The sequence below is a fragment of the Xenopus laevis genome, chromosome 4S (genome assembly GCF_017654675.1).
Source record: "Xenopus laevis strain J_2021 chromosome 4S, Xenopus_laevis_v10.1, whole genome shotgun sequence".
Lineage (NCBI taxonomy): Eukaryota > Metazoa > Chordata > Amphibia > Anura > Pipidae > Xenopus > Xenopus laevis.
The window spans coordinates 23719464-23731907 of NC_054378.1; the positions used below are offsets into that span (position 1 = coordinate 23719464).

Genomic DNA, 12444 nt, shown 5'->3' on the forward strand with positions numbered 1-12444 from the left:
TAAGGAATGGCAGGGATAGAAGCAGTGGAAAGGAAACTAGAATGAATAAAAGGAATGGCAGGGATAGAATCAGTGGAAAGGAAACAGTGGAATGAATAGAAGGAATGACAGGGATAGACTCAATGGAAAGGAAACAGTGGAATGAATAGAACGAATGGCAGGGATAGATGCAGTGGAAAGGAAACAGTGGAACAATGGAAAGGAAACTGTGGAATGCATAAAAGGAATGGCAGGGAAAGACACAGTGGAAAGGAATCAGTGGAATGAATAGAAGGAATGACTGGGATAGAAGCAGTGGAAAGGAAACAGTGGAATGAATAGAAGGAATGGCAGGGATAGATGCAGTGGAAAAGAAACAGCGGAATGAATAGAAGGAATGGCAGGGATAGACGCAGTGGAAAGTTAAGAATGGAATGAATAAAAGGGATGGAATGGAAGCAGTGGAGAGGAAACAGTGGGATGAATAGAAGGGATGGTAGGGACAGAAGCAGTGGAATGAAAAGAAGGAATAGCAGGGATAGACACAGTGGAAAGGAAACAATGGAATGAATTGAAGAAATGGCAGTGATAGATAGAGTGGAAAGGAAACGGTGGAATGAATAGAAGGAATGGCAGGGATAGATGTAGTGGAAAGGAAAAGGTGGAATGAATAGAGGGAATGGCAGGGATAGAAGGAGTGGAAAGGAAACGGTGGAATGAATAGAAGGAATGGCAGGAATAGACGTAAAGGAAAGGAAACGGTGTAATGAATAGAGGGAATGGCAGGTATAGAGGAAGTGGAAAGGAAATGGTGGAATGAATATAAGGTATGGCAGGGATAGACACAGTGGAAAGTTAAGAGTGGAATGAATAGAAGGAATGGAAGGGATAGAAGCAGTGGAGAGGAAACAGTGGGATGAATAGAAGGAATAGAAGGAATGGCAGGGATAGAGGCAATGTAAAGGAAACAGTGGAATGAATAGAAGGAATGGCAGGGACAGACATAGTGGAAAGGAAACAGTGGAATGGAAACTGCCCTATAGAGACAGGATTATTAAGATTTCTCTGCGTATTTTCTTGTCGTGTTGCCAGAAAGTGTTTGGGGGAGAAGAGTCACCCCAGTAAGTAAGAAAAGGGGTGCATTTGCTGCAGAGGAGATGAAAGGGTTGGCAATTCAGTGCCCCATGTGTTTCTTATGTGCCATCTTTCTGATATGGGGGGGGGGGTGCAGATTGGGGGTTGGGTGTATTGACTAAAAGGCAGAGATCCATCCAAAGCAACCAATCAGCAGCCTTCATTTCTCAGCATTGGCACTGAAGTGCAAAGGAATGGATTTACTTTACATACAGTTATTGGTGTATAGGGTGACTCCCATTCACTCGCAATAGGCATATTGTATTACCAGATGCCACAGCCAGGCATTTCAGTGATGCCACAGCATTCCATGAAACTGAAGGGAACCAGATATATGTGAATGAAAGCACATTGAGGTGAATGGAGCTGATTGCATCTTTCTATCTGATATTTGTATTGTCAATCTGAAATAGACCCCCCCACACACATGTACAGGTGCTGCTCTATGTACTGGATGTATATGTATATATTGTGGGAGTGGTGCTGGCTCAGCAGAGAAATGTTCCCCAGTTCCTTTCTGGTTGTTGCTGGGGATGAATGAGGTTTGGGTGCTGATGCAGCTATTGGGGGAGGGTGCGGGGAATCAGGACTCCCGGCTCAGCAGCTCATGGCTGAAACCACAATGTGTGAACTGCTTGTGTAGGTGCTGTACACGTGTTTCCCCTTTACACACACAGGGGTCAGTGTCCTTAGGGTCATACCCAAACACATCCCGCTGCTCTATAAAGGGTGCCATAAAGAGGGCAGATTGTCACTATGGCTGCACTTCCACTGGGTGCCAATGTGCACTGCCCAATGTCTGATGAGCAGGACCCAACTGTGCCTATTAACGCTGGGGAACCCTAAAGCTGCCATAACCTAGACCTGGCTGCAGCTCCAGACTGGCACCAATTGAATCAAATGAGAATAAACTGAGTTTATTAAGCAGTTAGTGCCTGATGTGTGCAGCACCACAACCCATACTGCAAGGAAATGGAAAGCCACAGCAAAGATGTAGTTCAACTACCCCATGTGAATAGGAAATCAAATCACCTAATAGGGACCCAATGGGAGGAAACTGTCAGCTGGTGCCCATGTAAGCCCCTGGTCTGGCCTTCAGCAGCTGCACTCCCAAATACCACGCTGCACAATTCTTAAAAGGAATGGTAGTGGGGAGCAGGACACTTTTGGGAAATGGGGTTGCATTGGTTTGGTTACGTGGGTTTAGTTCTGCTTTAAAGCTCTGGTATATACAGACAAAACAGAGCGAACATCTTACTGGGTCACTGGGGTTTTCTAGCAGTCACATGACAAGAAGTGTTCAATTAGGAGAGAGCTTTGCACTGCACATAAAAAGGACCAACATTTCTGCCCCCACCCCCAGCCTTTCTAAAAGTGAAATGAGAAACCTCAAATTCCCATTTTTGAGGGGAAAAAATGATCATGGCATCACTGTGATGTCATTATTGTGATGTAACCGTCCAGGAAAGTCAAAGAAACCCAAAGAAGCCAACATGCCTATGTCATATGGAGATATAAGTGGCGCCTGTTCATACAAATGTTCTACACCCCCAATTCCATTCAATTATCTTTACTGCCCCCTTTTCTTATACATGAGTCAACAAGGGATAACATCAGGAACCCTGCTCACAAGAGTTTACAATCCAAAAGATTACGTGAGACTGGGAAAACCCAATGTAGGGTCAATGGGCAATTCTGGCTGTTCCTGGCAGGTCCCCCCCAGCAATCTCCCACGATTTCCCTGATTTCATCCTGCCCAGTCAGCAGAGGGGGTCAATTTGAGTGTAGTATGTAAAAGTAATAATTGCAAAAAGGTGAATAAATTCTGCAATAAAGATAGCAGTCAGGAATTTATGATAAAAAAACTATTACATGCCTTACGAAATATGTTGTTTATCCTATACAATGTCAGTGTGGTGCCCTATACGTTGGTCACACGATAAGACCAACAAAGGTGTTAACAACAAAGATAAAGATAACCCAATATATTGAAATTTTGAGGCCTTAATGGGGGATTACCTCAGGAGTTTAAGATGTTTGATATCGACAGAATAAACAAAAAAAGTGGAGGTAATCTAACCACAAAGTTACTAAGATTAGAATCAAACTGGATGGACTGGGAACAATTATACTTGAGGGAATGAATAGCCACTTTGAATTGAAGCTGTTTCTTACATCACTATGGAATTAAAATGTTGGTTTTAAAACAAAGATTTTAAATATTAAAGTAATTATCAACTCACTAAAACATTTTAATATACATACAGTATTTAATATATTGAATACATTTATGAATTGGGTTGCACTAGTGCACTTTAATTGTAAAAATATCAATAATAGGAAATCTTTTTATGAAATTGTATGGCACATATGCACTTTTTTTCATGAATATAATTTATATTCATGTATGGTCAGTATGTATCTAATTTTTTGACGTGAATATAAATAAATAATTTGTTTTTACTAATGAAAAGCCATGGGACACATATCTTTTGATATAACTGTTTTTCAGACTGGGGGGGAGACACTGCATTGTGGTGTGTTATGTTGAAATGCCATGTAAGGCTTATGTCAATTGTTATTTGTTTGAATTGCACAAATAAATGTTTTAAGTGAGATGCTGTGCATGTCTTTAATTTATTTGCAATATGGTCAATTTGATTGCCCTGGGACAGGGAGGCACAGGGAGTCCTGGCGCTACCACAGGGTAGAGGAGAGCGACCATGAACGCAGTAAGCCGCTGCCAGGAGCTTTATCCACTACATGCGAAGCTGCCTGCAAAGGCCCCCCACATCACTGTCTGTGGGACCCAGTGTGACAACCCCTGTGGGGAGGGTCCTATACTGACAGATGTGTGGGCCAGGAAAACTCCCCGTGTGCCCAGGTGTCAGTGGGCACTCGTGCTGCTAAACATTTGGCCTATTTCATGGCCATTCCTAAGAGGCTAAATAGATGGAATAATAGATTATAGTATGTAAAGAATAGAGAGTAGGAGAATAAAGGTTAAGTGAGGAGAGGAAGAATAATAGTACTGAAAATGGGCCCCTGGTCTATGGTTTTTGGGTGGGCCCCTGGTGTCCCAGTCCCACTGTATACCATCCGGCCTTCCTATATGTTTAAGCCTTTCCTCTATTAATAACAATGGCAGCAAGCATCACTTTCACCTGGAAGCCCTATATTCAGTGGCCGGGCTGCTGTCAGACTCCCCCCCCCCATATCTGCAGCAGGCTCCAGCTGCTTAGTCAACGCCCCTTTGGAGCTGAAACTCCACCCACTGACTCGTCACAGCATTCTGCTCAGCACAATAACATTCAGCGGAGACACAAAGCGAGCAAGTAAATTGCTGGAGGCTGCGGTGGGACTGGGAGAGACTTGGGGGAACATAGGAAAGCGGAACAGAAAAGAAAGAAGCAGGGACCAGACAGTGGGTGCAGGGATCACAAAGCTGAGGGACAGGGACTAGTCAAGGTGCCGGCCCGGGGATCAGGCAGTGGGTGCAGGAAGGTACCGGTTTGCATGTTCTGCTCCCAGCCGGCAGTCATGGTGTCTCCAGTTACTGTGGTGAGTAAAAGTGATCATTATTATCCTTGGGTTACTATATTGCTTGGGAGGGGAGTAGTTATTGTACCAAATACGTTTTATTACAGGGGTGGAGCTGCTAATATTCCTAGGGGCTATTTACTGTAGGAGACACACTACAATATTGCCTTGTGGGTAGTTAGATTGGGAGAGAGAGAGGTGAAATTGCCCATGGGCTAGTTGCTCTGGGACCGGGGTGGTACTATTGGCAGTGTATGAGGATAACTGGGAGCAGGTAATACTGCCCTGGGGAGAGGTAGGTAGGTGTGTGTGTATGTAGAGAGTGGCAGGGTTCCTGCTGTACACACATACACAAGGATGCACTCACATAAGTACACAAATGCACTATGTACAGATGCTCCAGCAGGCACAGAACAGTGAGGGTTAATCTCCAGATGACAGAGAATAACAATGGGCCATGTGACCTGATGTTAGACATGTGTTTATGCTGAGATTAGCCCCGCCCCTGAGGGGGGGTAGAAACCAGGTCTTGCCCACCCTCCATTCACTGTCATTTTGTATCACTGAGCAGCCTGGAATCTGTGTTTAACCCTTAAAACCCAAGAGTGGCTGGATATCAATCTGCTTCTGCCCTCTGCCCCCCTTAAGGTATGAGGAGAGGGGGGCTCCCTTGCTCTTCTCTTTTCCCCCATTTTATCAGTAACCCCTTCCCTGCTGCTGCCTTCCAGCAGTCTCTCTGGCCTTGTTCTGATGGTTACTTACCCCAATAATAATGTATCAAGCCTCTCCCTGCCATCAGTGTCCCATGCATGGACCCCTAAACATGGGTCTCCCAATAACTCTCTATAAACTACATGTGCCCAATGGCAAAACAAGAACCGTGGCACCTTGTTAGCCAGTTGCAAAAATAAAAGTATTGCAGAAGTGATATCTGTGATGGCTAACATTAGATTGCAAGCTTTGGGAGCACCAAGGTCCCTTGGTCAGATAAAATGCAAATAAAAGCAGGAGAGGCTCAGTAATTACAATTAGTGAAATGTGTTTATGGGAAATACATGGGGAAGTGACAGAGAGAAATGAAGGGGCCTTGGTGCTCCCAAAGCTTGCAATCTATTGTTTGCCAATACAGGTATCACTTCTGCAATACTTTTATATTTCTTTGGTTTTTTTTGTTAGCATGAACATATGGGATGGGCCCCCAGCTGTTTTTCTTGATGTTCCCCCGTTGGCATATTCAGCACTGGCACTTTGCTGTGGGTGGGCACTGGGTGCAGAGTAACTATTGACCAGACTCGGGTGCTGGGACAGAGTGAACCTACCTGTCACTCACATACCAGAACAGAACCAACTGTCCAACTGCTGATTGCTGCTTTCATTAGGCCAGGGCACATTTAGAGCTGTGTCTCAATGCTGGGGGCACCATCAGCTTCTAATGGGCCTGGGGGACACAGCAAGGCCCTTCACCTTCTTCAATTGTCACCAGCCTGTACATGATCTCACAATACCATCCCTTGGCCCCCAAAACCTGACTAAGGAACATGTACCAATTGTGCCACCTGTCCCTTTCATTCTGTCTCACATGTTTAGCAGACATGGCCCTATATTTGAATTCTCATATTTAACAGAAGGCAAATGGTGCTCCATTAGGGTGGAAATGGCTCTGACTTTTGTCCCACTGAGGGCGCAGGGGGTTATAGTCAGGCGCAGGGAGTGACTCATCTCTGTCTGGATGGAGAAATTCCCTTTGGTGTCTCACAAGTACAGACAGTTCTATATCAGCTGCTCATATTCTGTGCCGTCCAGTCTATCTCCTGGGTTTGTGCCAACTGCACCTCCCAGCACCAGGGGTAGGAGATGGGCACACAGCTCCTGGGTTGGGGTAATGATGAGTAAATATGGGCACAACACACAAACAGACCTGTGCTTACCACATTTTGTTTTTGCTGAATCTTTAGCTGTGCCTTAGCCTAACAGGCCTTCTCATTAGTTCAGGGGTCCATAGGCTACTGGTTAGTGCAGGGTTTTAGGGGCTACTCATTAGTACAGGGGTCTGTGGGCTACTGGTTAGTGCAGGAGTCCAGGGGCTACTGCTTAGTACAGAGGTCCGGGCCTGCTCTTTAGTGCAGGAGTCCTGGGGCTACTTGCTAGTACAGGGGTCTGTGGGCTAGGAGTATGTCTCTGGCTAGCTGTGCTTAGTCTTACAGGTGTTTCTCATTGTTCTGTGCAGGTGAAGAGTGAAGGACCAAAGCTGGTGCCATTTTTCAAGGCCACTTGTGTGTATTTTGTCCTGTGGCTTCCGACCTCCAGCCCGTCCTGGTTCAGTGCCCTCATTAAGTGCTTGCCCATCTTCTGCCTGTGGGTTTTCCTCCTGGCCCACGGGCTGAATTTCCTGGTCACTCATCGTTGCGCCAAAAGGATCTTGGCTGGACTAATATTCTCGGCTGTGGGAGACGCCTTCCTGATTTGGCAGGAACAGGGATACTTTGTGCACGGTAAGTACCAGGGTAGGTGCACATCAGCCGCTCCTCTCTTCATGAAACTGAACCCCCACATGCAGCTCCTGCAGGAAATGCAGTTGGACAAGACCCCTCAGCCTAGAAGAAAGAAGTTTGGGCTGCTGCAGAACCTCTTGCATAGGGACTGAGATAAGATGTCTAGAAGCAGAAAGAGGAAGGAAGTCACGGGATCACAAATCCACTGGTGGGCACTGGAGCGAGGAAAGAAGCCCTGCAGCCCCCACTCCCTCTAAGGTCGACAGTATAAAGATAATTGTTGACACTAATACAATGGAATATTGTGTGCGAGGGGCACAGAGGCAGGGGGGGTTATTTCCCAAATCTGTATAGAGCGCAAGTAAATTGTCATTGCTTGACACGACTCAGTACAAATTTTGTCAAAGCTGCAGACTCCTCACTACCAATCACCCCATACACAATAGGTTTTGTTATTGATTTCCTGATTATAGGGATAAGTGGCTTCTCTCTGGAGTCGCATTTCACTCACAAAGTTTTTCCTGGTGCCATTTCAGCAATGAATGAAGAGAGGTGCAAAGTCCCCTTTAATCCCCCACACAAAGCTGAACAGAGGAATTTGGAGCAGCAAAAGCTGCTCTGGGGGGGGTGGCAAGCGTAGCTCCCAGCAGAGATTATTACGGGCAAGTCATGCAGGAGAATTGGGGGTACTGCCAAGCGAACTGGCACTAAATGGGGTTAAACTATGAAGACAAAATGCCCTCAAGAAATGGTTTGGAAAGGAGGGTCTTCCTGGAGAGGGGCACTTGCCTTGGCAGCACATGCCATTGGGGGTGATTGTACTTTAGGCATCATACCCCCCGCCTGGCAGAGAAATTGTCTGCATCATGGTGGGGGCACAAGAGCCCCCAGCCTCTGCCCCACAATGGCTCCATTCACCACGTCCCTCAGTAAATCTCTTTCCCACGTTTCTTCCTTGGGGGGGTCCTGGGCTGGGAGTGGGGGGTGCAGAGTGGGATCTGCAGCTGGAACACTTGGCAGCTCCGACCTTGTATTGAGTAACACTGGGAGAAGAGGAAACCCCTGTGTGTTCCCACCGGACTGGACTGACCCCCAACTCAATCCCTGAGAGTCCTGCCACCTAATTACCTACAACTGGGACAAAAGTCTGTCTTCTCCCCAAAGGCTAATTTAACCCCCTCCCTTCGTGTTTGTCCCAACACGACAACATGACCAAAATGTGGTACCAATAGCTGAGGTGCTATAAAAACAAATGCATTTATTACTATATTTAACCCACTTGAGATATTTTACCATATTACATTTCCTTTTGACAATTCAACCAGTTACAGGTGGGAAGTGGGCACTAATGGATGCATTGTGGGGGAAAATGGAGTCTAAGTACCCCTGTGACATGACATTCAGGAGCAGGTTATCTTCCAGCTAATTGGTCACTTGGTCCTGGTTGGGGCATATGAGGTCACTTCCCTTAGTGATGCTGCAGAGTGTAAGAAAGGGAGCCTGGCCGAGCTGCTAGATGGTCTTTAGGGGACAGATTGAATGGGATTTGGGTGACAATCCTCTGAGATTAAGGAGTAACTTTCCCTTTTGCTTATGCCAGGGCTGCTCATGTTCGCCATCACCCACATCCTCTACTCCTCAGCATTTGGGATGAAACCACTGGACCTGCGCACTGGGATATTCATTGGACTGATTTCTGGCGCTCTATACACGTTCCTTTACACCTACCTCTCAGGCCCCTTCACCTACCTGGTCGCTGTCTACACCGCCCTCATTGCCTTCATGGGCTGGAGGGCTGTCGCTGGGGTGCAGCTCTGGAACGACCTCTGGACCTGGACCAAGCTCTCCGCCTGTATTGGTTCTGTCCTCTTCATCGTATCCGACCTGACCATCGCTGTCAACAAGTTCTGCTTCCCGGTGCCATGTTCTCGGGCCATCATCATGGCTACCTACTACGCAGCCCAGATGCTGATCGCCCTGTCAGCAGTTGAGTGCCAGGATGAGAATGACTACAGGAAGAGGAAGTAAGACATCACCAGGGCGGTTTTGGATTTGCTTTGACTGACGTGAAACCGGGTTCCTTTAGTTGAGATTCCCCCCCCCACACTTCTCTGTGAAGAACCCTCTGCTGGACAATGTGCTGTGTATTGTGTGTCTCTGGAGGCCCAACATTATGTTGCTTATGGTGAACCCAATGGGCCCAGTCACACACTGTACCCTCACTGTACCCCATGTCATTAGTCTTATCTTCTGTGTTCGCCTTATTCCATTTAAGTTGGACAGGAATACTGCTTTTGCCTAGGATGGATCCCCCTAGCTCTATAGAATTTTAGGGGCATATGTTGGGTGTGGGTGGGGCAAAACTGTTGATATGGGTGGTACATAAAGGGCAGAACTGTAGGTGTGGGAGGGGTAGGGCAAGATGGAGACAGTAGGGCACAAAGCAAACCTGCAGTTGTTTTTAATCTTTCCACAAAAGCCTGTGGCTCTTTGACATGCTGGGGGCAACAGCTGTACCCTTCACCTAGAGAGACCCCAGTATTCCCTGGACTGAACTGCAATGTGACATCCTTTCCTGATTCTGGCTCACACTTGTACTATAAAGGGATCTGCATTTCCTACTGTTAGAGACTTCTGTGTTGCCTGCACTCACATTGGGCATTATCATGGTATTTACCCTCACACAGGGAATTTGTACCAAGCTGGTGTTTCATAGGGCCCCTATTTGATGCGCCACCTTCTATCACTAAGGGTGGACTGAAGAGCAAGGATGGGAACCCGTGGCCCCCTAGAATTTGGGTTGAATACCATGTCGGGGGGCACATTGCACTTCTTGCTTTAGAGTTTCTGCCAGGTTGTATCAGACAGGGGCTGGACCATTAACCTTCTCTTGTCTGCATCAGGTAGAGTCTCTCAGGGGCCAGACTCTTGCCATTATTGTATAACAATCCGTTTTCTTTCTTCTGTGATTTCATGAACAGTAACTGATTTGCTTTGATACATGCAGTACAGAAAGTCAGTGATTAACCCTTTGTCCTTGTGGTCTTACTTATCAGACTGTGGCCCTTTAGGGCCCCATCAGTAGATCATGTTCGTGTGTGTGTGTGTGTGTGTGTGTGTGTGTGTGTGTGTGTGTGTGTGTGTGTGTGTGTGTGTGTGTGTGTGTGTGTGTGTGTGTGTGTGTGTGTGTGTGTGTGTGTGTGTGTGTGTGTGTGTGTGTGTGTGTGTGTGTGTGTGTGTGTGTGTGTGTGTGTGTGTGTGTGTGTGTGTGTGTGTGTGTCACACAAGGTGGGGCCTGAAACATTGTAACATAACCAGTAATGTAGGGTGAAAGGAGATTCCTCTCTGCATAGTGCCCAGTGGGGTAAGTAGCATGCCAAAGCCCCTGGGATGGGGGGATTGGGAAAGAGGGGGAACATGAAGGATCAAGCGGGGGCCCAGCTCCCAAACATTATATAGTTGCACTGAGCACTACAGATCAGCTGTTGGAATTTCTTTAGGTTTGGTGGGGGTTAATTAAAGATGGCCGCACGCTCCAGAGCTGAGTTGTTTTGGGAGAAAAATGTCATTCTGTGGCCACTAACGCCAATAAAGTTCTGTCCAAAAAGAACATAAATGCAAGGGATGAAACATAATTTTGCATCTTTACAGGTCTCTTGTAAGGCCACACCTAAAGTATGGGGGGCAATTTTGGACTCCAGTCCTTAAGAGGGATAGAAATGAGCTGGAGAGAGTGCAGAGGCTAAGTGCAACTAAACTTGTTAGAGGGATGGAAGAGTTAAGGTTGGGGTTGTTTTCTCTGGAAAAAAGGCAATTTAGAGGGGACATGATTACACTTTACAAGTACACTAGAGGACATTATAGACAAATAGCAGGGAACCTTTTTACCCATATAGAGGATCACTGCATCAGTGTGAGTGTATGGATGGGTGAGTGTGGATGTGAGTGTATGGAGGGGTCAGTGTGAATGTGGATGTGAGTGTATGGAGGGGTCGTTGTTAGTGTGGATGTGAGTGTATGGAGGGGTCGGTGTGGATGTGAGTGTATGGAGGGGTGAGTGTGGATGTGAGTGTATGGAGGGGTGAGTGTGAGTGTAGATGTGAGTGTATGGAGGGGTTAGTGTATTCATTTCCCAGAAGTGCCCCAGGAAATCAGCCTCAGAGAGACCGTCAGTTACCGTTGGTGAATTTAGACAATAACATTCTGTAGCAGCTGCACAGTTTGGAATTCTGGTTGCCATGCTCCCTGACTGGCAACTAGGCATTTGTCAGGCAGGGACTGAAGAGAAAGATTACCATAATTTGCTACCAACAATAAATAATCGGACCTCACTTAAGCCGCTCTCTCGTTGCCAATGTAACTGTCCATAGCAACCTAACAGAAGTGAATTTGTTACTGTATGGTACAGAGAAAGACAAATGATAACCTACAAATGAAATACCCCTGTTTGCATTGTGGGAAACTTCCCCTTTATTCATGTAATGTCTGGGGCGGAGCCAGGCAGATGATTCCTGCCAACCCCATTGCCCCTTCTATAAAACCCAGTCCCTGAGAGAGTGTTGCTATGGTGACAGACAACTGGCTGCTCTGTGTGATTTATAGCTATACAGTCCCAGCCCTTAGACAGTAGCACAGTGCCACCTACAAGAACCACAAGATATAACCCAACTCGGCTCTAAGCCAGTTCTATTGGTCAGGCTGGCTTTATCACTGCTTAGTAGATATGAGCCTTTGCTTGTCCATAGTGCACATGTATGTATTTTTTTATTTCTATAGTGCTGTGCATAGGGACAGGCGGGAGGTTAGGGCCTTCTTGGGGAAGGTTTCTGTTTGACATTGGGCTGACCATAGGAAGGAAAGCAGCCCTGTAACTGAACATACAGAGAATTAGAGCTCTATACCTGGGTAAACTGGATTCACATACTCAGGGGGAGGTTCATGTCTGACCATGGTAAAGAAAGCAACCCAGGAGCAGAAAGTGCAGTAGATTGAATTCACTTACTATGGGGGGGGGGTTTCCTATCTGACCATGAGAAAGAGAGCAGCCCAGGAGCATGAAGTACAGGGTATCAGAGCTATGTACTGGTGGAGATTGGTTTCACATACCTAGGGGGTGGTCCCTGTGTGATCATGGGAAAGAGAACAGGCCAGGAGCTGGAAGTACAGAGAATAAGAGTTATTTTCCTGGGTAAGTAATTAGGGTGGATTTCATCTCGACTTCTTATGACTTATTTCTAGGCTGGTTTGTTGCCTGTTCTGCTCAGTTAGTGGGTTCAGGCATTTGTAGACTTGCTTGGCA

The 12444-nt window shown here is 46.5% G+C and overlaps 1 protein-coding gene across 1 annotated transcript; it reads left to right on the forward strand.

The window, feature by feature from the left end:
* The first annotated feature begins 4422 nt into the window (after positions 1-4422).
* On the forward strand, positions 4423-10172 carry MGC80058 (protein). The gene is made up of 3 exons (NM_001093197.1): positions 4423-4674; positions 6881-7145; positions 8746-10172. The coding sequence occupies exons 1-3, from the start codon at positions 4654-4656 to the stop codon at positions 9171-9173; spliced, it is 714 nt and encodes a 237-aa protein (NP_001086666.1). The 5' UTR covers positions 4423-4653; the 3' UTR covers positions 9174-10172.
* Positions 10173-12444: the final 2272 nt, after the last annotated feature.